This window comes from Canis aureus, chromosome 32 (genome assembly GCF_053574225.1).
Source record: "Canis aureus isolate CA01 chromosome 32, VMU_Caureus_v.1.0, whole genome shotgun sequence".
In the NCBI taxonomy this organism is placed as follows: Eukaryota; Metazoa; Chordata; class Mammalia; order Carnivora; family Canidae; genus Canis; species Canis aureus.
In genome coordinates this window covers 35,217,293-35,245,145 of record NC_135642.1, presented here as the reverse complement: position 1 = coordinate 35,245,145, position 27,853 = coordinate 35,217,293, and the positions used below count along the sequence as shown (strand labels likewise).

General features: G+C 50.4%; 1 protein-coding gene across 6 annotated transcripts in view; it reads left to right on the top strand.

Annotated features, from left to right (window-relative positions):
* The window catches only part of MEGF11 (multiple EGF like domains 11), a 343,797-nt gene that overhangs the window by 111,995 nt on the left and 203,949 nt on the right, over window positions 1–27,853 (top strand). For all 6 annotated transcript variants that reach the window (XR_013370476.1, XM_077881550.1, XM_077881548.1 and 3 more), the window contains 3 exons: window positions 11,369–11,474; window positions 15,824–15,925; window positions 20,171–20,271. Coding sequence is in view for 5 of the 6 variants with exons in the window: in XM_077881550.1 (XP_077737676.1) it covers window positions 11,377–11,474; window positions 15,824–15,925; window positions 20,171–20,271 (301 nt within the window). In the remaining variant the exon portion in view is untranslated. The remainder of the gene's footprint in view (window positions 1–11,368; window positions 11,475–15,823; window positions 15,926–20,170; window positions 20,272–27,853) is intronic.

The window sequence follows — 27,853 nt, the reverse complement described above, 5'->3', positions numbered from 1 at the left end:
CTCTGTGTGCAGACCCCACCCCCACGCCCCAGCAAGAGGGCAGTGACCACATTTTACCCAGCATTTTGTCGTTTGCAGGCCTTCTTACAACCCATACCTCTTTGGCTTCTCCTGACCCTCTGAGTAGGTTTTCTTAGTGTTCCTGCTTTGCAGAGGAGGAAGCTGGGACTCCCGGAGGTTAAGTGACCTATCCAAGGTCACATAGTTGGTAAGAGACGGAGGTGGGATGAGGACCCAGGAACCGATTACGATTCCAGGGCTCCAGGTTATCGTTACCTTTGGAGGAGCAAGCCCGCGTGGGTAGCGTGGGTAGCGGGGCCTGAGCAAGCCCTGGAGGGAGGTGAAGTGCCCCAGGCCGACCTGCCCAGGCTGTGAGCCAGAATTCATCAGTGTCGCGAACAAAGGACTGCAATAAATTTCTTTTAAATTCTGAATACCTGATTCATTTATTATACTGAATACAGCTGACAGAATCATACATTATCCTTCCATTTTTCTGTGTCGGCAGATCATTTTGGGTCTTTGAAACGGCATAATGTTTTTAATCACGGCACGGATACAATCACAGCATGGACACATGCCATACGATTGTAAAGGCAATTTTGCCCCAGCTTGATGGCTCCAAGGGCTGCCTGCAGAGCCCCGGAAAGTGGCCTGTGTCCCTAGGGGTAGCAGGCTCGGGCTTGATGAATCCCTGTTCTCTGGGAAAAGGCATCCCAAGGGGCAGTGGAGGAGAATCCGGACCCGCAGGAAGGTGGGCTGGGCGGGGGGGGGGGGGGGTACTGCCTTCTTGGTTCCCAAAACGAAGATGGCTTTATTGAGGTTTTTCAATTTTAAAATTGAAGCCAGCTCATCATAGAAAATGTAACCATCCAGAAAAGTATAGAGAAGAAAGTAAGTCACCTAAAATGTCATCACCCAGATATCTTTGTTAACACATCCTTCCGGACATCCTTCTATCTCGCTTGCTCTCAATACGCACACCGCACACACGCACGCTGCATTTTATATAGACATGATTATGATGTGCATGCTCTTTTGTAACCTGTGTTTTTCATATATTAATACATCAGGGTTATCTTTCCATGTTGATGAACATATGTACGTTATCTTAAAATATCTTTGCATCTCTGATTATAGTGATAATGTTTCTCGTAAGAAACACTGATGTAACAATAAAAATAATGACTTAGAAGCACAAGTCCTATGATACTGCTTCCTTCCCCTCCAGCCCCCGTGAAAGATGATCACTCTTAATGCTCTAGAGGATAGGCTTCCATATTTTTTCCGCACATCAGTATTTTAATGTTTGCTTAGTGTTTTGTTACGTAGACGTGCTGGAGTTTATTTAGCAAGGGCCCTACTGATTTAGGCGTCTGGATTGTTTCAGTGCTACAACAAACATCTCTTTATTAAGAGATGATGCAACGAACGTTCTTTTTTTTCATAGTTGACTTTTATTTAAGTTGAATTTAAAATTAAATTTACTGTTAATTTTTAAAATATTTTATTTATTTATTTATTTATTTATTTATTTATTTATTTATTTATTTAAAAGATTTTATTTTTATTTATTCACGAGAGACACAGAATGAGAGAGAGAGAGGCAGAGACATAGGCAGAGGCAGAAGCAGGCTCCCTACAGGGAGCCCGATGTGGGACTCGATCCGGGGACTCCAGGATCACACCCTGGGCTGAAGGAAGGCGCTAAGCCGCTGAGCCACCCAGGGATCCCAAAATATTTTATTTAAATTCAATTTGCCAACGGATAGTATAACACCCAGTGGTCATCTCATCACGTGCCCTCCTTAGTGCCCGTCACCCAGTTACTCCATCCTTCCACCCACCTCCCCTTCTGCAATCCCTTGTTTGTTTTCCAGAGTCAGCAGTCTCTTATGGTTTGTCTTCCTCTAATTTTTCCCCACTCAGTTTCCCTCCTTTCCCTTATGGGGCAACAAACATTCTTGAGCCTGTGATCAAGGCCAATTTCTTTCTTTTTTTTTTTAAAAACAGTTTTTTTTTTTTTTAAGATTTTATTTATTTAATCATGACAGACAGAGACAGAGAGGCAGAGACACAGGCAGAGGGAGAAGCAGGCTCCCTGCAGGGAGCCCGACATGGGACTCAATCCCGGGTCTCCAGGATCATGCCCCAGGCTGAAGGTGGCGCCAAACTGCTGGGCCATTGGGGCTGCTGCTGGCCAATTTCTTATTAAAAAAAAAAAAATTGCAAAGTAGAATGCTAGGTTAAAGATACACATTAAAAACATGTTGTTATACATTGTCAAGTTGCTTTACAGAACACACTGATTCATGTTTCTATTACAAATGCATAAGCATAGGCATCTTCAGGCTTTGGGACAGTTGGTATTTGGCTTCAGAATCTTCTGGCCTAGATATAGGTGGAAGGTTCCAGAAGGAAACCTAGAGAGGTGCCCTAGTCTGATGCCCATGTCTGTGGGCTGCACAGCCAGGTCCTCCTGTTTAGTCCCTGCCTGGGGAGAGGTAGCCCCCAAGATGTGAGGGGGCAGCGTGTACCCTGATATGGGTTCTGAGGAATGCACAGCGAGGAGTGGGAAGTAAGGTCACAGGCATCACAGTGCTGCTGATCTCTGCATCCCCAGTCCTCCCTAGGGACTATTGCTCTTTCATCCTGCCCATGTAGTCAAAAGAGGAAAAGGAGACTCGTAGCAGTGAAAGGAGCTCTCTGGGACCCCGGATTAGACTCCAGTTCTCCTACTTGCTCTGTCTCTTTGCTTGGGGAGATGGGGCAAGCCCCAGGTTGGGAATGGGGTAAGAAAGAAGAAGAGGGGAAGGGCAGGGAAGGGAGACACGTTGTAGGTGAGCTTCTAGAGCTCCAAGGGTCCAGGAGATGGTGCAGTCTGACCCTAGCCTTTGGGATAAGCAGAGAGTGAAGCTCCGAGAGGGAAAGCAACCTTTCTCTGGTCACACAGGCAAGTTAGTGACCTTCAGAGGCAGAGGGGAAGGATGGGGTCTGTGGAAAGCTGAGTTGCTCTTGAGCAGAGCTGGTATTTAGGAGGGAAGACCCCAGTAGGACGTGTTGCCCTGAGTCCTGGGCAGCCGGGCTGTTCTCTCTTCAGAACACGCAGTGCTGGGATCCCTGGGTGGCGCAGTGGTTTGGCGCCTGCCTTTGGCCCAGGGCGTGATCCTGGAGACCCAGGATCGAATCCCAAGTCGGGCTCCCGGTGCATGGAGCCTGCTTCTCCCTCTGCCTATGTCTCTGCCTCTCTCTCTCTCTCTCTGTGACTATCATAAATAAATAAATAAAAATTAAAAAAAAATTAAAAAAAAAAAAAGAAAGAACACGCAGTGCTAATCAAGAGTGGATTCAGAGGCCACAGGAATGGAGATGGGTCAGAGTCAACGTGGGAGGCACCTGCAGGGATGTTAAGCATCGATCTCCTGCAAAGGTCTGTGATATCCTATCACACTTGCCTGAGGCTTCCTGCCAGGGAAAGGCCTCATTGCTCTGAATTAAGCCACATCCTGGGTCCACGGCCCTCTCATGGCCATTCCCACGCACCCCTCCAGCAGGTGTTTGGGGGTTTGGGGGCCAGGCCTGCCTGAGTCATCTTTGTGTCCACAGTGACTGGCAAGTGTTCAATAAATGTATGCTGTGTGGATGAAACATGAGACCTATCCTGATAAGTGTACAGTGAAGACTGAGCCAGTAGTCACCAAATATATATAACCAAGCAGAGGATTTTTCCCATCTATATATATATTTTTTTTATCCTCCAGCTCCTTAGAAATTCCAGAAGTCAGAATTAGAGGGTTGGAAGGATCTCTGAGGAGGGGGAATGTGGGTTGAGAGGAAATGAATATTTTATTGGGTATCCCCTACGCGCCAGATGCTGGGCTTGGCCAAGTGCTCTACCTGCTAACTCACTGAATATCCTAACAGCCCTGTGAAGTCACTGGTGCTCTCTGTGGCCCATGTGAAACACCCATCTACCTGCCACACCCTGAGGCAGGTAGATGATTTATCCAGGTTGTGCAGCCTGTAAGATGGAGTCAGGATTTGAATAATGTCAGTCCGGCTTCACTATTCCTTTTGCGTGAGCCCCAGCCACCTGCGCATCATGTGACCTTGAACCAGTCCCCTGGGGACCGTTTCCCCTCTCATGGGATGAGGCATTGGACTGTTGAGGCTTCCAGGCCCCGGCGCCAGTCCTGACACGGTGTGGCTTATCCCATCTGTCATCCTCACCTCAGCCCAGGTGTGACACTTGACCTTCCAAGGGTGGTGATTCCCCAGCACTTTGTCCCTTAGCCTCCTTCCTATCCAGGCACTGCCGCTTACATCCTGTAGGCTGAGAAATGTTTGTTGTTCTGAGTGGGCAAGGACGGGACTCATCTCCACGGGGGTGTATGGCCCCGAGTGACTGACTTATCTTTGGGGGTGTATGGACAGATCCATGATTTCATGCTGGGGCGTGTGCACCTCCCACGGTTCTGAGAACCCTGAAGCCCTGGGAGGGGCGGGGGAAGGAAGCAGAGCAGGCCCGGGGATGCTGGGCCCGGAGTGGCAGGAGGCCTCCGGGCTGGCCAGGCCAGCTGAGCGTGCGCTGATTTGCAGAGAAATGCGAAGATGGAGATAATTGCTTTGTGAGAAGTGGAATGGCCTAAGAACACCGATAAGTTTTCTTCATCTTTGGAGAGGCAGGAGGCTGAGGAGGCACTTGCTGCCTGTTGGAGGATGTTGAGGATCTGGAATGCAGAGGCTGCACAGTGGGGAAGGAAGGGGGGTGCTTTACTGGCCTAGCAGTTTCTATCCCCCCTTCCCCCCTCCCTGGGAATATGCCAAGATTTCTCTCTGAGCCTGGCTCATGCAAGGGCCACTTGGTCTGTAGGGCTTGAGGGCGTAGGGGTCGGGTCAGTCTTTTGACCCTGATTTATGGATACTGCAGACCTCCATGGTGCCATTTTTAGCATTTGCAGCCCAAGGCTTCCCAGGCAAGGTAAAAGCAGAATTTATCAAGTGCAGAGCCCAGACTCGGAAGAGGACGTTTACCATGTCTCTGGAGGTGACTCCGATCCCTTCTGATTTATCCCAGTGGGCAGGCACCTGGCAGTGCCTCCACGGTGGCACTGGGGATTTCTGCTGGCTCCTGCTGTCAGGGAATCACTCTTTTAGAGATTAAGAGCTGTGGATTTATTTTGAAAACTTTTTTTCTTTTTAAGTGCAGAGAGATTAGAAAGCGTTAGACATAAACCCGGCCCCTGGTGGGATTGCTGGAGGGCAGGAGGCTTCATCAAGGCAGAGGGTGAAGCCTCTTAATTATGGGGCTGATAGCAGCTCTGCTTTTCATCTCACATTAATCAGACCCAGCAAGGCCAGTAAACAGAGAGGGGCCTGGGGACTGGGAGCCAGCTCAGAGATCAGTGGTCAGAGTAAGGGGAAGGCCTGCCAGACGGGATGATAACCTTGGCTTTTGCCCCTTTGAGTGCAAACTTGTTTTGTTTTGTTTTATTCAGAAAAAAATAGAGAAGTGTGTGTGTTTGTGTGTGTGTGTGTTCTATAAATAGAAGATAGAAATCTCTCTCTCTCTCTATACCCACATGCTGGGAGGGATGTGAGGCGTTTGCTTTATCAGTCCCAGTTTGGGGTTTGCTTCTGCGGCTCCCCGAGCCTGAAAGCGCCTTTTCATGAGGTGCTTGGAACACATCAGTCCCCAGTTGCAGCTTGCACTATTGAGTAGGCTTCAATGCCCGCCTTGTGCTTGTCCCCCGAGCAGATGTACCCCGGCGCTGGTGGGGTGGCCCAGGCGGGAGTCTTTGAATCACTCTCAGGATGTCACTGTGCTCACTGTATCTGTCACCAACAGACTGATGTCTCCGCGGGGCAGTGTTAACGCAGCGTGGAATGCCCCATGCAGGATGACCTGCTGTTGGGACAGATCTTCGGTGGCCTCTGGCAGGCCAGACACAAGCACAGTGGCAGAGCCTAAGGCTGGGGATGGCTGAGAGGTGGGGGGAGGCGCTTGGCTGTAGAGTCAATAATCGGTTGATGAGGGGTATTGAGCGCCCCTCCACCGTGCAGGCAGTGCTCTGGGTGCTGGAGACAGCAGTGAACACAACAGGCCCAAATCTCTGCTCTCGTGATGTGTGTGCTAGTAGTGTGGTACCAAGGGAGGGAAAGTGATGTGCACGTTCTAAGGCCCAGAAGGAAGAGCTGAGGCCACATCTAGATGGTTTATATAGAAAAGGAGCAATTTCCAAAGCTAGTCACAACTGTTCAACCATATAGGACAATGCGTTCGTGGCACCTGTGTGTCCCTCCCCACCCAGGGCTTATGAGTGACAGGCATCACTCATCGCTCACAGCATACTTTCCCACTCGACCCGTTTCTCAGCCAAGCAGCTACTACTGATGCTGCCCAGTGTTGTGCAAGTGGGAACCTCTCAGGGCCCACAAAATAGTGCCTGACCTCCGCCACGCCTGCTGCCAGTGCAGATTTGTTGGGAAAGAAGGGCTCCCCGCAGGATATGGGGGTAGGCAGAGAGCAGGTTCCAGGCGTGTGGACTAGGCTCCTGTAGCCAAGATTTGGGCCCAGTCAGGAGGACGAGGCAGGTGGTGGAAGTGAAGCAGGTGGGGGAAGGTTTTTGCACAGATGAACGGTGAGGTCTAACGACTGACCCCAGGGCAGAGGCCATCTGTTTGTCTGCCCTCTGCCCCAGTTTTATGCATCTTGGCTGATGTGAGCATCAGGCCAGGTGTGAGCTGTCACCAGAGATCAGGCTGGACTCTACAGATGCTGGTGATGGCCACAGAAGACGCCAGCAGAAGGCCTGGGCCTCCAGAGGATGCTGCGGTCTCTAAGGTCTGCCCGGCCTGCAGGGCCCACCCAGGCAAGAACAAGTTCTGGCTGCTGGAAGGGGGTATCCTTTGCTGTGGTGTCAGTGTCTCTTGAGTTATCCAGCGGCAGGTCCCCTTATCACCACGTGCCAGGCACAGAAGGCCCTCAAGTGTTAGAACAAACAAATGAATACAAAACTCCAAGGATGCCTACCGACAGGACCAGGGCTTCCTTCACACGGGACCTTGACAGAGGGGAGCAGAGTGTTCCAAACCGGTACCCTGAGGACCTCTCCTTCTGGAAAGAGTTCTTTGGAAAACAGTGGATCAAACAAAGTACAAACAGGTTTCTTTCCTTTGGGTCTTCTCAGAGCCTAAGGTATGGTCAGATAACACTGGAATATTTAAAATGCGGAAATAAGCACACGCAGCATTTCCTGAACTAATTCGCTTGTGGAAGTCTTTGGGAGATTTCTATCAATATCTCATGGGACTAGCGTTGCACAGAACCTGATTTTGGAAAATGCTTCCCAGCGTTGCCCATGTGGCCAGCCCCTGCTCTGCAGTGCAAACCCTCTTCTGCCTCCAACACCACCTACACATTCCTGCCTCCGTGTGCTTGCTTATGCTGTTCCTGCTCCCCAGATGCCCTTTCTCTGCCTGCCCCCTTTCCCTGGTCTGTCCCTCTTACATCCCATCTACTCCACAGAGTCTCCACGAGCCCCCCCTGGGGGACTTCACCGCTTGCTCGTGGTGGTCCAGGCGTGCTCGGCTGATCAGTGCAGCCTAGGGCAGGGGTGTAGGTGGATCACACCTTGCGGGCAGGCGTGAGGGCTCACCTCCAATCACCTTCTCTCCCCTGCAGTCTGTGGCCTGGTTCATCAGGTGGGAAGCAGCCATACCCCACTGCCAGGAAGGAAATGTCCCCATGCCTGCAACTTCACTTCATGCCTGCAACTTCACTTCCGTTCTCTGCTCCTTAATATGCAGGGAGCATGGACCAGAGGGAGGGGAACCAACTGATCTATTTACATGTTCTCTTTCTCTGAAGTGAAACCAGGGGCATTTTCTTATTTAATTATTAATGCCCTAAATCAGATGGTGCCCGATACGTTAACCTCTGTCACTCCGAATAGAGTCGGCCTAATAACCACAGTGGCGGCATCATTGATTTTCCCTCAGTCATCTCGTGAGCATATGTCTTTGGGATCCATCCTCTGAGCGAGAGCCCAGGGAAGCCCCACTCTGGTTCATGGCCAGGAGTCCCTGCCCCCATGGGGCGGGGGGGACTCCTTTCTGGTCGCTCTTCACTTAGCCTCAGTGAATTGTCTGAGACAAGTAGAAATACTTTTTCTAAAATTGGTTCCCGAAAGGAGCTGACTAGCTTGGCCTGGGACTGGACCCAACCTTTGAGGCGTTTCTGCGGCACGTGGGAAAGACGGAGTACACAGGCTGGAAAAGCTGGCAGCGTGGGATGGGAAGTGGAAAGCACTGGGCCATGCGGCCCAGGCTATAAGCTACATGCGTGCAGCGTGCCTGGCACCCAGTAGGTGCCATGCCCAGCAGGGGAGCCTGAGCTGGACCTCGAGTTGATGGTACCTGGACATGCAAAGTTGACAACAGTGACGGGGTGTTGAGGGCAAGGGGGGGGGGCAGTGTGAACAAAGAGCAGGAGAGACCAGTCTGGGCTGGAGGGGGAAGTGTGGGTGATAACGTTGCATCTTTAAGACTAGGCCAGGTTCCAAGAAAGTCTGAAGGGCTAAGGGAGTCTGAGGGGGGCCTTCCACCCTCAGGCTGGGCATCCTTCTTCCTTGCTCCCCTCCCACACTTCCACAGAGGCAGATGTAATCGCAGATGGGGGACCATGTGGCGGCTGGTGGCAGGGCTGTTCCAGGCTTGGGGGTGAATGTCCCCTGCTCTGCTGGCCTTAACATGACCGCATGGACAGAGGTGTGAGGTCGCCTGGCTGCCCGTGTCCCTGTGCCCCCTGTCACTCCCCTTCCTGTGTGCTTATCCAAACACTTGTTCCCCTCCCCCTCTCTGCACCTAGCACCCAGGTGTCTCACTGCCAGTGGGCATCAGCCAAACTGTCCTGTCCAGATCTGACTCCAAGAGAAGAGATTTTCATGAAGATTTTAAAAGATCTCCCATATTCTAGCAAGGATCTGAGGTTGCCTCCATCTCCCACCCCTCTCCTGTCACCGTGGATCTTTCCTGTAATCCAGGCAGCTTCATCCTTTGATGCTTGAAGCTTCTGAAATTTGAAGATGAGGTTTGGGGGGGTGGTTGGCTCGGGAGATGAGAGGAGTGGTGGAGTTAGTGAGACTGGGGCCATAGAGAGAACCAGAAAGGGGCAACCTCTCCTGCGGGCATTGTGATGCTGTGCCTTTCAGAGCACTGTGTCTCTTCCTTTATTTCTTTATTTCTTTGATGGCTGATCTGCCCAAATTCCACCTGGAAGATGATGCTCATCCTACACTTGATTTTCCCCAAAACTTAATGCCCTGTCTGGGAAGGCTCCTTCTTATCCAGGCTGTGGCTCATCCTCTGGGAGGGGTATGAGCTGAATTGTCCTGCAGCCCTAGAGCTGTGTGTGCTCCAGGCTGTGCCCTGCCCCCTGTGGGCCCCTTAGGCTTCCAGGGACTTGGGGGGAGGGGCAGGCTGATGGTGGTGAGTGGGGAGGGGAGATGAGGGGCTATGACCTGCATCCTCCTGGACTTTGCTGAGTGGAAACACCAGAATTGCTTTTCTCTTTCCGAACTGATTTTCAGAATTTGTTTAGCCAGATTATTTTCAGATCTCAAACAGAAAAACCTCATTAATCATTAATTTGGACCCCTACAGTTATACAGAATTTGTGACAATTTGTTTATCTTTGAAGGAGCTGTTAAGAAAGAATTTGGTGAGGAAATTACTGGGGACTAGGAGGAGAGTATTTAACCTTTCACGAAGATGGGGGCTCTATTTAGCTTCCCTCCCGGTACAGATGGGGGTATGAGTGACGTGCATGTCACTCTTGTCTGTCCCTGAATGGTGCGAGTCCTTTCTTGTTGGCAAGCTCAGGGCCAATGGACTGGATGCTCAACCATTTCAAGCGTAGGGACCCCTTTCCAATGTCAAAATATTTTCTATACCATCCCTGCCCCCCAGTTCTTAGAAGTTGCATTTTTTTTTTTTTTAGCGTGGCAGATTGAGAAGAAAAGCTACTCTGAATTCAGTAAAGCTTTTAAGCAAATCATGATAGCATCTGTGTATACATGAAAAATAGTGCTATCTTTCTGAGTCACGGTGTTCATTCATTCTATAGCTGCTGTTTGAGCACGTATGAATTCCAAATCCCCTAGGCTAGATCCCCCCCCCACCCCGTATCCCCCCCCCCACAGGTGGGAACCCTCGCTCTAGGACCACAAGGTCCTGGAGTGCCAGGGCTGGAAAGAGCCTAGGGGGTCAATGCTGCTATACCCACCTTAATGATTCTCTACCTCTATGAAGAGCCCTTTGTTGGGGACCTTTTAGGGGACTAAGGGGACGTATCCCTGTGTAGGCTCACTTGACACCTGCCATACGCCATAACTTCAGGGGCCTGAATCAAACGCTACAACCTGCTTCCTGCAAGCCCCCCAGCAGCCCTTCATTCCTCAGTGGGAGTGACATGAGTGATGTGTGCGTCAAGCTAGGGGGCGGGGGTCAGTGACTGATAGCCCATAGCAGCAAGAGAGGCAAGGCCTGGGAGAGTTTTCCCAGCTCAGCTTCCCCAGGGGCCACTCCAGACACCTTTCTTTTCTTTCTTTGTTGCAAGAAGGAGTCCGGGTGGGGAGACCTGGACATGCAAAAGCAGATCAAAGATGAAGGGGAGGGGACAGAGGGGAGACACTGCATTAAGGCCAGGACTTCTTGGTCCCAGTGTGAGCTCAGGGGCCTGAGGACATCCTGATCTTAAAGCCAAAAGTCATGCATATGGGCATTTTTCTGGGGAAGATTCCTTGAACTTTCATTAGATTCTCTCTCTCTCTCTCTCTCTCTCTCTTTTTTTTTTTTTTTTAAGATTTTTATTTATTTGAGAGAGAGAGAGAGCCAGGGAAAGCACAAGCAGTGGAAGCAGCAGGTAGAGGGAGAAGGAGAAGCAGGCTCACAGCTGAGCAGGGAGCCCCAGGCGGGGCTCAGTCCCTCCCAGGACCCTGCAATCAAGAGCTGAGCTGAAGGCAGATAGAGGCTTTAACCGACTGAGCCACCCAGGCGCCCCCCTTTCATTAGATTCTCCAGGCAGTCTGCAAGCCAAAAAACTTACAGAAGCCCCGGCCCGTAATATCATCTTTTCCCTGACTCAGGCTTCCCACTCCTCGGTTACTCAGAACTGGTGAAGTGTAGTCAAAGCCTGCAAGTGTGAAATATCAAATGCTCATTACATGACGTCGAGGGCAGACTTAGTCTGTTTAGCAAGTCTGTTTTGCTGCTTCGTGTGAGAAGTTTCGGTGGTGAACAGATGCCCAGGAAACTGGTCTGATTAATGAAGCTGCTTCTTTGCCCCCCACCCCCCACCCCCCCACAGGGCCCAGGATGGCACTCTCAGTGACAGAGCTCCTTGTCTTCTCCCTCCTGCAAACTGCCTTGTCCCTGAACCCTGAGGACCCCAACGTGTGCAGCCACTGGGAGAGGTAAGATGTGGGTCTCAGAAGGCCGGGCCCTCCCTGGGGGGCCTCCCCCTGGGCTTGGTACTGTTGGGACAGCAGCTGCGTCAGGAGGCACAGAGCTGTCCTCCGTGGGCATGCAGTACGGCTGGGGACACAGCACAGGCACCGAGAGCTGGGCCCCAGCTGTGTAGATTCTGACTCTCAGGGCTGTGGGAGCTCCAGGTGGAGGGCCTTGACTTGGGGTAGCTGGCAATGAACCCTTGTCCCTCCCTGCCTTTGCCCTTCCCAGCCATTTTACAGATGAAGAAGTAGAGGCACAGAGGGGCTCGATGCCCGTGCACAGCCAGGCAGGGTGCAGCGAGTGACTGCGGTCCAGTTGGGTTACTCTCCAATACCGTGTCGCCTTTCCTGGTCTCCTGGGACTGGCAGTGGTGCAGCAGCTCACTTGTGCAGCCAGCAGCCAGTCCCAAGGAGGGTGGGTCAGGGGATTCTGCTGCTTCTGGCTCGTGGGGTGGGAGGCCTACCCGGGGAAGAGTGGCCCAGGGCCTCTGCAGAAGAGCTGGCTGCCTTCTGGCTGCAACGCTAGGTCCGTGGGGAATGGGCCAGGGCCCTGCAGACAGCCTGACTTTGAAGTACAAGGTTAAAGTATTGATTTTGGTGAGCAGAAAGATAGTGACCAGAGATCCAATCAGGAAAAACCAAATTAAACTCTGGAATTGATTGGCTGTGCTGACCAGGACGACTCTGCCACTTAGATGTTAATAAATCAAATGAATAAAATTAAGATGAGGGCCCAGTGGGGGAGGCAGATGGTAGAGACAGGGGAGGGGGGCTGTCCAGGCTCCGTGCGTGCGAGGGTGAATGTCCCAGCCCCACGACGGGCAGCACCAGGTCCCAGAGGGCTGGGCTGGGCAAATAGAGGACCTCTGCCCATACTGGCATGATCACTGGTGACTGGGCACTCGATGGGAGGCCCTATAGGGTCGAGGCTGGAGCAGAAGGCAGTGCTACAGTGTGTACCTCTCAGGTGAGGTGGGAAGAACACGAGATCTGTAATGAGAAGACCTTGGATCATTCCAGTCTGGATCTTGCCACCTGCTAGCTGTAATGATTCGGGGGAAGTCTCTGAACCACTTTGAGTTTGCTTCTACCTCTGTAAAGTGGGAAGAATAATTACCCTGGCCTCACAGGCTTGTTAGAGGATCAGGGTACCAGTTTCACTGAAAGGGCTTTCAGGACTGTAAGGGTCAATTACTGTCTTTTCTTGTTGATACCTCTGGCTTTGCAGGAACTGCTTCTCACAGACTAATGCCCATCAGGCTCACTGGAGGCGTGGATGAGAAACAGAGTCTCCTGGGTCCTAGCCCCAGAGACTCCGATTCTGTAGGTCTGGGGTAGAGCCTGGGAACATGCATTTTTCATAAGCTTCCGGAACGACTCTGTGGTTACTCAGGCCCCTTGCCCCTTCTGGTCTTGGTGCACTTAAACCTTTATTTCCCAGGAGGTGAGAGAGCTGTCAGGTGACGTTGCATATTATTAGTCCCTGGTTTGTAGACTCCAGCTTCGGCAGCCTCGTCCCGGCTGAGACACACTTGCTTCCTGCCCCTGGCTTTGCTGTATCCCCACCTCTAGAATACCCCCGCCCTGTCCGCCTTGCTCTGCCTTCCCCAGGTCCTCCCACCGGGCCTCTCCTCCAAGGAGCCTTCCCTGATGGCAGAGCTCATCCTCACTTCCCTCTTCTTGGGGCCCCCCACTACGGATCACTCTGAACAGTGGATCAGTCCAAACTCAAAGCAAATTCTCTAATTTTTGAAACCTCCCCAACATCAGTAAATTTGGAATGTGAAAGCACTTTGAGCTGAGCTCGCACTGAGCTGGCTGTCAGCCGAGGCGATCATTCAAAGGGAGGACCAGGACCGAGCCTATAACTAAGGTGAAGTCCGGGCCCTCCCCAGGGCTTCTCTAGTCCCTAGGGAGGAGGCCTTGCAGGCGGTGCCCCATGACATGGCGTGTCTTCTTCTGGGCTTGCCCACCTGAGCTCCCCTACCGATGACACGTGGACAGATTTAGTCTGTGTCTTTGCAGAAACACGCCCTGGTCCCCAGAGACCGCTTAGGGAGAATTTCTCAGCTGGATTAGTGCTTTTGGCGGGTTTCTTGTTAATTATGTCCCCTCCACCATAAAACCCAGTGGAGAGACCTCCCCTGGCTAATAAAGCCCAGCTCTACAAGATTAATCTGGTCCCTCATTAGCATGTTGGCAAATGAGCATGTTAAGCTGCCCAGCCATGAAACTGGGGGCACCCACTTCGTCTCGGAGACTTGGAGTGGAAACAAGGTCTCGTTTCCAGACTCGGTTGGCCCTGTGCACCCCTGCAGAGCCGGGACCTGCCCTGGTGACACTCTCTTGCCCCTCTGTCGGGCTGATGCCCTTTCTCTGAGCACCCACTGTCTCTGGTAGGACTGGAAGGGGTGCTTGCACCCCCACCCTGAGTGCTTAACAAAGGTGGGGAGTCGGTTCTGTGTGTTGGTCTTTCTCCTCCCCCTCTGCCACCATGTTCAGGGAGTTCATCTCAGTGCCTAGCACAGGAGGTGACCCACGGTAGTCACATAATAGTGGTGGCCAGCATCTATTAGACGCTGTGCATCCATTAACAACTTTCCATGCGTTATCTTGTGTTGAGAATTTTACGCATCGTCTCTTGCTTTATCTTCCCACCACCCTGAGAGGTGGACACTCTTATTGCCTGCCTGGATCCTCAACAATGACTATGTGAATATTTGTTGTGGATTTACAGGTGAGGAAAAGGAAGCTTCCATGAATTAAGTAACATGTCCAAGGATGTGCCACTGACAGGTGACAGGGTTCAAATGCGACCCAGAGCTCATGCACTCTCAGCCATTTATTCTCCTGACCTAAAGGGGGGTATTCAGGAGCCATGTGCGAGCTTAGGGTCATGGAATCTGAGAGTTGGAAGGAGCCTGTGGGAAGCCTGGGGTGGTTGTTGAGCTGCCTCAGTGTCCCCAAGCCTGGAGATAGAACCAGATTTGGCCCATGTCTGCATAGCTGTGTGCCTCTGACACATCTCCATTGTGCTGGCTGGTAGAGGCTGAGCAGGGACCCTCCTTACATCCTCAGTGCTTCAAAGAGCCAGAATTTTCCAGCACCCTGAGTCCCTGTGCCTTGCTGACTGCTCCTAGGCCCTCTTTCTGAATTCCAGATCTTTGACCTTTTGGGCATCAGAGAGCCTGCTGTGGACCCACTCAGGGAGCTGGCCTGCCCAGCCCCCTTGCAAGCAAACCAACAGTTTCCTCAGGCGAAGCAGACGGGCTTTTATAGCCTGGATCTGGCCATCTGGCCCAGGTCAGTGAGCCGTCTGGGGGGAAACAGTGAGGAATACCAGCCTACATAAAAATGAATTCCTGATGTCTCAGCTGGGGCCCTCTCCCAGCCTGCATAGCAAGCGTGAATCTTTCCTTCAGCATCCGGGCTTGACCGCCTTTTCATACAGCTCCTGCTGGGGGCAGGCAGGTAGAAAGGCTTATGGGTTAAGGCTGAGATGTTCCTCCCCGTGACTTCCACCCACTGTTCAGGTTTACAGCCAACAGGCAGTATAACAAAATACTACTTCGATTAGGAGGTCTGGGGCATGTACTTGATGTTTCCCCAGCTTTACTGGAGGGAGAAGAGAGGAGGAGGTAACTGAGTGACCTTGAGGAAGTCTCTTATTCTTTCTTTTCTTCACTGTCCTTGTCTGTAAAATGAGGATGGCCATGCCACCTACCTTACAAGATTGTGAGGATTAAAATGGCTTAAAACACTTAATGCAGGGCACTCAATAAATATTAGCAGTTACTGGTATCGGCTGTGGGGTCCTGGACAGTCTTCTTCTCTCTGTGCCTTCGTTTCTTCAACTATAACATGGGACCACTTACTTCATAAATTGCTACAAGGATCAGCTTCCATGCCTGTACTTTGAAAACGGTAAAGATCCGAACAAAAAATAAATTAAAAAAAAAAAAAGATCCGAACAAAATATTTTAAAACTCGTTGGCTCTGCCTTCCAGAGCCTTATAGAATAAACCTAATTTCTCCTTTACTCATTCTCTGAGAAATGAACAAATGAACTAGAATTTCAGAAAATGAGCTGGGCCACAGGGCAGTAAGGGATATGTCTTGGATCCAACCTGGGGCCAGGGAGGTTTGAATGTGGAGGGCATCCAGGGCATGAGGAGGATGAGGGGCAGGGGGAGGTTGGAGCCCCCAGACACTTGCCTGTGGGCCCGGCTCCACTGGGGAAGGAGAGCCCATCTTGCATATCAGCTCAGCCTCACACTCACTGACCATAGCTTCACCTCCTGTCTGGTTCTCAGCTATGCCGTGACCGTCCAGGAATCATACGCACACCCCTTTGACCAGATCTACTACACGCGATGCACAGACATCCTGAACTGGTTCAAGTGCACCAGGCATCGGTGAGTACCTCTCTCAGGTGATGGGGCAGGGGGAATGTACTGGGTCCTCGGGGCTTGCCTTTGTGCCGGTCAGTAAAAGGCCCCTGGAGCAGCTCTAAGCCGTGCACTGCTTGTATCTTCTCGGGGCTCAGTTTTCACACTGAGTATCTGAGATGCTCTGCTGAGGGCTTCTTTCTGGCCAGAGAAGCTTATGGGCAGGCCAGGCCAGAAAGTGCTAGAGAATTACTTCCCTTGGGGGCATCCCTCACCCAGTGAGAGATGGGGAGTTGGTGGATAAATCCCCCAGCTCCCTCACCCTTAGGATAGAGGGGAGAACTCTGAGGAACATTCTGCACATATCCTGGCATATCTTGACTTGGCCACCTTTTATCCCTGTCTCTTTCCCCGCCTCCCCTCCCAGTGCTTCCTTAGATTACCTCCTGAAGAAATTGCTTTTCCTTGAATCTTTGCCTCAGGGTCAGCTGGGGGAAATCCAACCTAAGATCCCTCAGAGCAGACATAGCCCCCTGCCAGGGCATCTGACTTGGGGAACTGAGCACAAGGTAGAATTGGATGCCCTCTTGGCACCTTGCAGGCTGCCCATAGGAAGCACTCAATCTTTTTTTTCTTTTTTTAAAGATCTTGTTTATTTATTTGACAGAACCAGAGAGCACAAGTGGGGGAGGGGCAGAGGGAGAAGGAGAAGGAGATCCCCTGCTTCAGCCTGGGGTCATGACCTGAGCCGAACACAGATACTTAACTGGCTGAGCCACCCAGACACCTGGAAACACTCAAACTAAATGGCTACATGTGGGTCTCTCTTGCTCTCTTGTCCGCGGCCCTCCTGCAGATCATGCTAGTCTCTCATGTCACTGGGGGAGGGAGGAGGGAAGGAAGAGAGAATACATTTTATTGGGTGACCTGGGCAAGTTGCTTTATTTGGGGATTCCCAGTGTACTCATCAAACATACAATGACCCTTGCCCTACCTACACAGGGCCCAGTGAGGTCAGGGATGCGAAAATGCTTTGAAAAGTGCAGGGAAAGAGAGAAAAGTGAGCTATTAGATCTGGGCAAGATGGCACTATTATTTGAGGGGTGGAAACCAGCAGATGAAGGGTTAAGTGAGTGCATATCAGGAAGGCCACCTGTTAGGCCTCTTTCCTAGTTGGCGAACATCTGTGTTGGTTCCAGATATCTCTGGCTTCCTCCTTGTGGACCTAGTCCCTCTTTGTGGTTTATGTCTGAATCACGGCAGGTAGTATTGTGGATAGGGAAACTTGCTCTATGTGGAAGAGGCAAAGTCCTAGTTTTCTTCAGGGTTTTGGTCATAAGTTGCTGTGAGTGTTGACATAATAGCTGCTTTAAAATCCTTATTTCCAATTCTAACATCTGGGCCACTTCCGTGTGGTCCTCATTCGTTGTCTTTTCTTTTATATAGACAGTATTTTCTAGTTGCTTCGTGTGTCTAGTAATTTTTAATTGTGTTCTGGGCACTGTGAACGGCAGAAACTGTAGAAAATGAAATCAGTTATGTTCCTCCCGAGAACATTGATGTGTTGTTGTTGTTTCAGCAGTCAGCTAACCTGGCTACATTCAATTTCCAGACTCTGCAAGTTCAATATTTTTTAGCCTTAGCTAGACTGCATGAGTCCTGCCCTCCACACCCACTATTCAGGGGCCAGGAGTTTGGGCAGAGATTTTACAAAGATTATGGGGCTTCCTCTCTGCGGCCGTCTTTTCTGGGGTTTCAATGTTCACTTTCAAGTTGCTGGATTCACTCTGGTCTTGTCTTGTGGTCCTTCAAACCAGTCAGGCTGTGTGTTTTCTATCTGGATTTTAGCCACCTGGAACATGGCAGATTGGGGCCTGCCCTTGAACTAACCTCGCCCCATGCCATTTCCTTCTTTGAGTGTCTCTTTCTCTCCAGTACCCACCTTTGTTCTCTCCCTAGTGCCTTCTGGTAGTTGTTTTTTATATTTCCCCCAGGTTGTATAATTGTAGGATCTTTGGTCAAATAGGAGCTACTCCGCCATGACTGCAACCCCTCCCCCTAGCCCTTGACTGTGACATGAGGAGGTGGGAGCAAATACCTCCTTCCAACTTCCTTAGCTGGGCCAACTTAGCTGCCTGTGGCCCCAGTCAAAGATGGAGGCAGAAATAAAAGTCCTCCTCCCTCCATGAGCTCTGTCAGGCCCTGTGCCAGAGCCAAGTTTGCTTTGAGGTGTGGCTTTGTTGGGTACCCAGAGGCCGGGGCTGCCATCCATCAGCACGGGGCAGGGTGGGCAGGAGGGGGAGAAGGTGAGTGAGTGGCTGCTTATTAAAATAGGCTGCATTCCTGGAACATGAATTATTTTGCTAAATTATTGAGTTGCCTTGCAGCTTTCCTGCTGACCTGGGGTATGTGTGCTGACAGCCACACCATCAGTCTGCTTCAGGGTGGAATGGTTTGTTTAAATGCAGCACCCCTTTCCTGACAGCCTGGCCACTGGTCTCTTCCCTCTCCTGCTCCCCACCCCAGCACTGGGAGCAAGTGAGGTTGGGACAGCCAGAAGCAGTGGGAGACAGCTCTCTCCTGGGAGGCTTTGGTGGTGCCGAGGCCACTTCTCCACTGGAAGGGCTGGGGGATAAGTCAGTGGGGTGGGACGACTGGGTTGAGATGAACTTTGAGCTGAACCTGACTCTTTCTCTGAGAGGCTTATGCCACCCCCGAAATCGCCAGGAGCTGCTTTCCTGTGCCAGGGAACTAGCTTCACTTTGAGGCTGGCTCACTTTTCATTACGGGCTTTTGACAAAGTAGAATGACCTTAGTTTACGACATTCCCAAATATCACAGATTTCCCTGGAGCCCTGCACTGTCATTTGTCATAAAGTGAGGGCTTTAAGGACTGGAGGACTGGCCCAGCCTGTGCTATGGGACTCCCTTCCCACGTTGGCCTAACCCTCCGTGGAAAGCAGGTGGTAGGCATCTCCCATGTCTGGACCCTGTTACTCTGCCCCTTGAGGAGGGGTCAGCAGGGCAGGCTCCCTTGGGGTGTGGGTGGGGATGTGAAGGAGCTCTGGCTTCAAAGCCTGAGGACTTGGCGTTGAGTCCTAGACACACATCGTGACCTTGGGAAGTTACTTCCTCCCTCTGTCCTTTAATGGCCACTTCAATCTCTTCCATTTGACCCTAGTGTGGGGAAGGGGCTTTGTCTACCAATACCCCATTTTTACTTCCTCCTAAGGACTCGGTCCTCCCACCACTCATTTACCTGGTCTTCCTCCGTCGCCTTCCTCCTCTGGCCATCCTATATGGCCAGCCACCCACCCTATGGGAACTGGCACAGAGCGCGAGGTTAAGCCTGGTGGCACTGAGATAAGAGTGACTTGGGTTAGAATCCTGACTCCGAAACCGATTCATTGTGTGACCTTTTGCGAGTCATTAACTTCTCTGAATATCAGTTTTCTTATCCATAAAACAGAAGGAGGTACATAAAATAAGAATAAAAACTCTAAAAATAAAATAAAGATAACACAGCAGTGCTACCTGCCTCAGATAGAGAATGGAATGAGGTTTTGCCTATAAATCCCTCTGGCACAGGATGAAGTGTCAATACCTGTGTCAGCAGAAGGGCCACACTCCAGGTCTCTGACTCCCTGTCCAGAGCTTCTTCTGCTACCTGGGATTTGGCTTCTTCCTCTGCAGAGCCAGGGAGTCAGTTCTGAGCCTTCCTGAGCATGGCATGCGAAGCTCTTGTCCAGGACCTGTTATTTGTGGTGTGAGGGGGGGTTCATCTGCTGTCTGGGACTGAGTGAGACTCAGAGGGCTCTTTGCTGACTCTGTTTCAGTTCTCCAGCTGGGTGGACCAGTTCCCTGGGGGTCATGAGCAATCTGCTTGTTCAGGTGGTAGCCATGGCAGAGATGCTCTCAGGGCCCAACTCCAGTCCAGTTACCCCTGGGTCTGGAGGTTTTAAGGAAAAGCCCCTGGTTACCTTCCATGATCACACCAGAAAGTATCTTCCACAACCCTTCTCAATATCATGCTAAAGAGTCTGGGGAAAGTCAGCAGGTGTAGCAAACACCATGTCAGGAATACATCCTGCATCACAGTGGCCCAGATGCAGCCATAGATTTTTCTTTATTGTGTTCCTTCATATTCGAAGCCGCCATGCATTTTAAAGTAATTATTGAATGGCATCCTCAATATAGCTTAACACAAATATCATTCTAACAGGAGTGATTGATTTTCAATACTTTCAAGTGGCTTTCTCCCTTGTGCCTTAGGATCAGTTATAAGACGGCGTATCGGCGTGGCCTCCGGACCATGTACCGGCGCAGGTCCCAGTGCTGCCCTGGCTACTATGAGAATGGAGACTTCTGCATACGTACGTAGGAGCTGCCTCTCTTTTAGCTTCACTGGGGCTGGGAGGTGAGGGGAAGGAACCAAGGGGAAGGGATGTAGGGGAGATAGGGCTGTTATCCAGGCCCTGGGCAGCAGGCCTTGGCTTACCTGAGGGCTCCAGAAGCCGCTGCCTGCTGCCAGCTCTGGGAGGATCATGAGTCTGGTACAAACACATTAGCACAGATTTGTCCATCATATTGATCTCCTAAGAGGGTGAGTAGACTCAGGTCAGTTCTAGCCCCTGAGGGTCAAGAGAGAAGTGGACACTTTTGGAGAGTGCTCTGAGGAGCAGTGGGGAAGAAGGACTGAGTGTCTGGCACAGATCTGAAGGGCTCAGAAAGCTTTGCTGGATGCAAGGAGACATGAATGGTGAAATGGGTGGCAAGATGGAGGGGGGTGGATGGATGCAGAGAGGGTGGAAGGGAGGAAGGAAGGCAGCCTGGATCGTTGGACAGCAAGACCATAGTACCTAGAAGGAGGATGGCAAGAATTTGATAGATCACAAGGGGCCAGTTCTAGGAAATGGGAGCATTTCCAGAAAGGATCAGGAGACACTGAGGACAAGGTGGGTGCATAAAAGACACATGCAACCTTCTTCCCTATTTGTCAGCCAGTGGCTTAGAAAACAGAAGCCGTAGTATCCCCAGAGAGACTCTGAGATGGGAGGGCAGTGCTGTACGGTGGGAGATAGATACCCAGGAGTCTGCAGATCTGGGCTCTGATCCCAACTTCCCAGGGATGTGCCTTTGGGCAAGTCACTTAACCTCTCAGAGAGAATGGCTGTAGGGTTAAAGTCTCTTAGAGTCCAACGGACTCTCTCCCACCACCTCTGATAGGTGCAGTGGGGCCAGTATGGGCTTTCCAGTGGTGGTCAAGGGTTGTCTCAACTGCAGGAGAGTGTCAGAGAAGCTTTGGGCCCTGCCCCCATTAATGACAGAGGGGAAGCCACCCCCAAAACTTCTGCCTCTTAATTTGGAGGCAGATTTGGAGAGGGAATTTCCTTGTTAACATTCTCCTTGCCCTTCGGGTGGGCAGAGTGAGCCAGCGTGAGAGAGATAATTTGGGCAGGGTGGGCGTGTTCGTGTAGGGAATGAAATGACAATTTTCCCCTGCTGATGTTACATATCCCCTCTTGCTGGAGAAGCTCGATTCTAATTGCATTACGGGAGCGAATGAAAAATGCTCCCACAAATGGGTTGAGTAGTGATAGTTTTGCAGGAAAAATACAGAGATACTCATGCACAGTAAAATCCCCCAAAGGCTGTGTCTCAGGAGCAGAGCAGAGGACTAGGCTGGGACTAGGTGTTGGCCAACACCTCATCTGGGATGGGGCTCCCACGGGGACCTGGGTGTAGAAGTGAGATCAAGACCAAGGTTTTACTGCTGCTCTGTCTGCCCGGAGGAGAGTGTGAGGCAGGAGTGTGGTGTGACCTAAAACTCATAAAGCCCGAGCAGAATGGATGTGAGTGGCCGGCCCTTCAAGGCTCAGGGCCCAAGGAAGGACTCGGGAAAATGATGAAGGGAATTCAGATGTCAGCACAGGGCTCCAGGAATGGATGAGCACATTCCTTTTCTAATTTCCATTAGTGGTTGTTGGTAAAGCTCTTGGAAATGAAGGGCAGGCCAGAAGCACTGAGTGTCCTGATTGCACAGGCTAAGTCTTGCTGACAGGGAAGGGCAGCTTATAACCTCCCACCTACTCCTTATGTAATGGCCAGGTACTGCCTGTGGGGCTGGTGGCCGCAGGCCAGTCCACCTCCAGGAAGCCAATTTTAGGACTCAAGCCTCTTTCTGTAGGGGACAGGAGTTCCAGCACTGAGTTGGGTCACTGGCATGGGGGTGCTGGTGGTGATGATGCAGAGGGGCCTGGGTTTGAATCTCAGCTCTGCCCCTCCCAGCTTCTTCCTCTTATGCTCCTCCTCGTGGTCTTCAGAGCACACCCTACCTCCACTTGATACACATCAACTCCTCACAATAGCCCTCTGAAGTAGGTACCCTGCTCTCTCCCATTCTGTAGACGGAGAAACTGAGTCACAGAGTGATTATGTGACTTGACTGGGATCATGCAGCTAGAAAGTGGTAGAACTGGGATCTGAACCTAAGCTGTCTGGCCCTGGAGTCAGCTCTGATCCACTTGGACAGGCTGCTTCTCTCTCCATGAGCCTAGCCCAGATGCCACCTCTTGGTACCTCAGTTTCCATTCATGTAACATGGGGATAGTGATACCTATACCTCCAGACGCAGGGTAAGGGCTTAATAAATGCCAGCTCCCTACTCCATGGCTTTGGGTCTTACCATTTTTTTACTCTTGGCTTTCATTTTAATTTCTCAGACCTCCAGGAACCCTGTCCCTGGGAAAATGTGCATGACATATATAAACCTACGTGTGCATACACAGCCCTTTGCACATAGTTTGCCTGGGTTCATGGAGCCCTCAAATCCCTTACAGAGTCTTTGGACCTTCAGTAAATAATCTCTGCTATATGTTCATGTTTATCCATTCAATTTACACTGTTGCTTGTCAGCTTGTTTCCTATGCAAGTGCTTGTTTGCTAGACACAAAAGATAGTTGCTACCTCGAGGAGCTTGCAACCTAGTGGAAAGAGATGGTCGGCACATGGATAACCGCCCCCAGAGTTACAGATGCTTCAGTAAAGTAGGGCCGAGTAGAACGGAGAGACTGTCTTCTTCAGCCATGCCCACTTACCGAGTATAATGAGGAATCAGCTCTAGACAGAAGAGTCAAGGGGGAAGCCCTCGAAGGGTGTTCAACCCAATATTTATTAGATGCCTACCAGGGCCCATCCATAGTGCTAGGCCTTGGGATATAAGAGAAGTGTTAGGAATAGTTCCTGCCCTCATGGAACCTATGGTCTTATTGGGAAGACCAGGCCACATGCAGAAAAATCGGTGGGTAGCAGCCAGAGGAGAGCCTGCCTGGACTGGCCTGCTCTCACTCGGGGCACTTCATGGGGGTTTGGGCTGGATGGAATGGTATCTTTGGACATGGATGAGATCGGGAACCCCATCAGCAAAGATGACTGGCCTGACCATGGGGGGTGGGGCTGATCTGGGTTGGGAGGCCGGCTGGGTGAGGCAGTTACTCCATTCCCGAGGGTTGCTGTTTCAAGAAACACAGCCTGACTGGCTTCATCAACAGGAGCGTCCTGTCTTACCCCACGGGAGGCTTGAAGTCCAAATCAGGGTGTCAGCACGGTTGGTTCCTTCTGAGGGCTGTGATGGGAGATCAGCTCCAGGCCTCTCTCCTTGTTTCTGGTAGCCCCATGGCCTATGGCGCTGTAACTCCATTCTCCTGATACGTGTGTGTGGCTCCAGGTTTCTCCTTTTTATAAGGACACCAGTCTGACTGGATGAGAGCCCACCCTGATGACCTTGTTTTAACTTGATTGCCTCTAGAAGACCCCATCTCCAAATAAGGTCACATTCTAAAGAATTGGTGAGTAAGACTTTAACATGAATTTTAGGGAGACATAATTGAGCCCATGAACAGGCGAGTGCCGCCTATTGCTAGTGTTCTCTTGTTCCTGCTTATTGTCATGGGAAGAAAGGAGGGGGAGCAGCCAGGCTTTGTCAGCTGTCCAGAAGCGAGTGGAGACCTCGGAGTCATGTGTTTCTCATGAATAAATAGATAAACAAATCTTTATTTTTTTTAAAATTTTTATTTATGATAGTCACACAGAGAGAGAGAGAGAGGCAGAGACACAGGCAGAGGGAGAAGCAGGCTCCATGCACCGGGAGCCCGATGTGGGATTCAATCCCGGGTCTCCAGGATCCCGCCCTGGGCCAAAGGCAGGCACCAAACCGCTGCGCCACGCAGGGATCCCAATAAACAAATCTTTAAAAAAAAAAAAAAAAGAACCTGGTGAGAACCCATCTGATGCCAAGAGTCCTCAGGACTGTGCACAAAGCATCTGTGCTTTGTCCCCAGCTGAGGGGACATCATCCTCCCTCCAAAGCCACCTTCCTGGTGCCCATTTCTTGGCAGAAAGTAGAAGGACACAGGCTCAGAGTAAAAGCCTTGACTGACTCTGCCACCAACTTGCTGTGCAATCTTGGGCAAGTCCCTTTGCCTCTCTGCGCCCACTGTGACATAGGATAGATCATCCCCGTGTGTGGAAAGAGTAAGATAAAACAATGAGTGAGCTTGTCCCAGAACACACCTTCTTCAAGCTAAGGACTCACGTGCTTTATAAGTTCTGGAAAATTCTCAGCCATATCTCTTCTAATATCTCCTGTCCTTCATTCGCTCAGCTTTCTCCCATTAAAGTTCCAAAATGTTGGACATGCGTTTCACTCCCTCTCTCTCCTAGGCTCTCATTTTTCATCTCTGTATCTCTCCATGCTGTATCCCGGCGATTCTCCTCGGATCCATTTATCAAATCCTTTAGCTCTGCTAATTAACCTGTCTGTTGAGGTCTTAATCTCAATACCGGTGTGTTTCATGCCTAGGAATTCCATTGGTCCTTCTTTAGATCTACAGGTTTGCTTTTCTGTTTTTCTGTTTTTCTGTAGTGTCCTGTTCTTTTATTATAAATTCTAATCCTTCAATCATTGCTTTAGTTATTTCAAACATATTTCTTTTATAGTCTTTTTTGGATGGTTTCATCTTGAGCTATTCGTTCTATATGGTCCAGATAGTTCTATCTCAAATCTGTGAGTTTGGTTGGCTCAAGTTCCTAGAGTATCAATCCTCCTGGGTGTGGACACTGCTGATTCTCCCTTGTGGTGGATTATTTCTCTGTTTATAGGTTGTCATTTCTTTTTTTCTCTTTTTTTATTTATTGCTGTGAAGGCTTGAGCTTTTTTTCTCCTCCCCCCACACTCTGGGGTGTATGAGTGCCCCACACATCTGTCTTGCATTTTCTTATTAGGAACACTCATGGTTTTCTTTTTTTTTTTTTTTAATTTTACTTTATTTATTTATTCATAAGAGATACAGAGGGAGAGAAGCAGAGACACAGGCAGAGGGAGAAACAGGCTCCATCCCAGAAGCCTGACGTGGGACTCGATCCGGGGTCTCCAGGATCATACCCTGGGCCAAGGCAGGCACCAAAACGCTGCGCCACCCAGGGATCCCACACTCATGGTTTTCAAACCAAACTTGGTTTGGGGTTCTACACTGAGGCTGGAACTATGGCAAAGGCTTAGGGTTTTTTTGTTTGTTTGTTTGTTTGCTTATTCCTCTAAAAAAATTGATGTGAAATTCAAATAATACAGTAGTAACAATTTTGAAGTTTGCCCTTCTGTGGCGTTTAGTGCATTGACAATGTTGTGTTCCTATCACCTCTGTCTAGTTCTAAAAGGTTTTCATCACCCCTTAAGGAGACCCTGGACCCATGAAACAGTCACTCCCTATTCGCTGCTCCTGGTTTTTTGTTTCTTATGGAAAACTTTTTACTTATGCAGAATTCTTATTTTTCACTTAGGTGGTGGGAGCATTTTCAAGGTTGCCCTACATGGAGCTGGCAACTCTCAGGGCCACATCTGCCCCTGCGTCGGTGTTAAACTTCAGTCTCCTAGCCGGGGCTGGGGGCAGCGGGCAGCTGACAGCTGCTAGTGGGGTCCCACATTCCCTGGGCTACCTCAGCTTCCGAATCTGCCCTTCTGCACTTCCTAGAAACTCCCCGCCTTTTCCTACACTTGGGGGTTTACCTTCCTCTCATTAGAGCTCAGTAAGATATCTATATTTTTATTTTATTTATTTGGTTATATTTTGGGAGCATTTTTGTAGCAGGAGTGGCCTACCTCTGGACTTTGTCCCTGTCACTGGAACTGTGCCTATTTTATAGTGAGCAGGGGAGTGGGGGCTTTATGATCAGACCCAGTGACATTGAGTTCAATGCTTTCTTGGACTGATTGTTGACTTCCAACAACAATAATAAAACAGTGTAACGTCTGGCAGGGGACCTGCCACTTTTCCATGTGGTGTTTCACGTGTTTCTCACAGACAGGCGGAGGGTTATTAGGGCCCCTGCAAAGTGGAGGGAACTGACACCAGGGGATCCTGAGTGCCTTTTCCAGTGGAGAAGTTCAGCCCAGGAATTGAGATCTGTGCTCCCCCACCAGCCCTACAGTTCCTCTCCTGCAGGGGATTTCCTCTCCGGAGGGACCTATGGCCAGAAGAGACAAATGGGTTCAGATAAGAAGGCAGGTGGAGAGGTTTGTAGGGAGAGGAAGGGACAGAAGACAAACTGGTTTGATTTCAAAATTTTGCTAAGGTAGGTCTCAGTAGGTGCCAGGATTGAGGTAAGGAGTGGGGGATTGCTGCATGTATGTAGACACAGACCTGTAGGTCTCGTAAAATAATTCCCTGCTGACCCTCTAGAAGGCTCCCCGGGGAATGCAGCCAGCTGCCAGCCCCAGAAACAGCACTGACGCTCCTCTCCTGGGTCACCAGCACCTGGTGCTGAGCTTTGCTGCCTAGAACAACATTCATCCTTCCATCTGTCCATCCATCCATCAACATTTATTAGCTTTCTAAGGCACCGCTGAGTCCTGGGGTTAGAGAGATGAATAAGAAGCATATGGTATAGTGGGAAATATATATATATATATATATATATATATATATATATATAAAATTCCAACATAACCTGATAAGCATACTTTAAATAAGTAGGCAAGGAAACAGGGTGTCACCAGGGGCGGTGGGGGTGGAGAAGGAATGGCTGTTTAGCTGCCCCAACACATCCTCATCGAGTGGGGAAGGTTGATGCAGCCACCATGGTCTGGTCTCCATTCTCCTGGGCTTAGAATATTCATTTAGGACGCCCGGAGCGGCTGAGCTCCAGGTGGTGATTCACCCTGACCAAACTCATAAGGTACTGATGCTTAACCCTGCTGCCGATTAATTCATTTACAGTGAGCACACAGAACGTTTGCTCCTGTCCACTTGTTAGTGCTTTTCAGGCCCTCATAAAGAATTGTGGAACGAGCAGATTCATGGTAACAGCACCAAGGCCCAGTGGGTTGTCTGGACACCCCCGGTTGGCACCTATTTTAGATTCCTTTGATTTGACTGTAGAAGACCACCTGTCTGAGAGCCACATGGTCCCTTCTGTCACTCAGTCCCACTGGTTGTGATGCTACCTCACCTGTCCATCTATCCCACGCAAAAGTGAATTCCCGAAGCAGAGGGACCATGTCTTCTACGTGGGTTATTCCCCGGGCAGGCACAGTACCTGGTGCTTAGAGTGATTAATTACTGAATGAGTAAGAGAATGTGTGAATAAAATAAACTCAGACCCCCAGCACTCAGAAACCTCTTTGGGAGAAGCAACCATAACTCTGGGGAATTATGGGGACTGGGGCATAGAGGGGATCAAAAAATACTTTTTAAAAAAAAATATTTTATTTATTAGAGAGAGCATGAGTGTGGGGCGGGGGCGCAGAGGGAGAAGCAGACTCTCCACTGAGCAGGGTGCTCAGCGTGGGGCTTGATCCCAGGACCCTGGGATCTTGACCTGAGCCACAAGCAAATGCTTAACTGGATGAGCCACCCAGGTGCCCATCCCCAAAAAAGACTTCTTAAAGGAGGTTAGTTC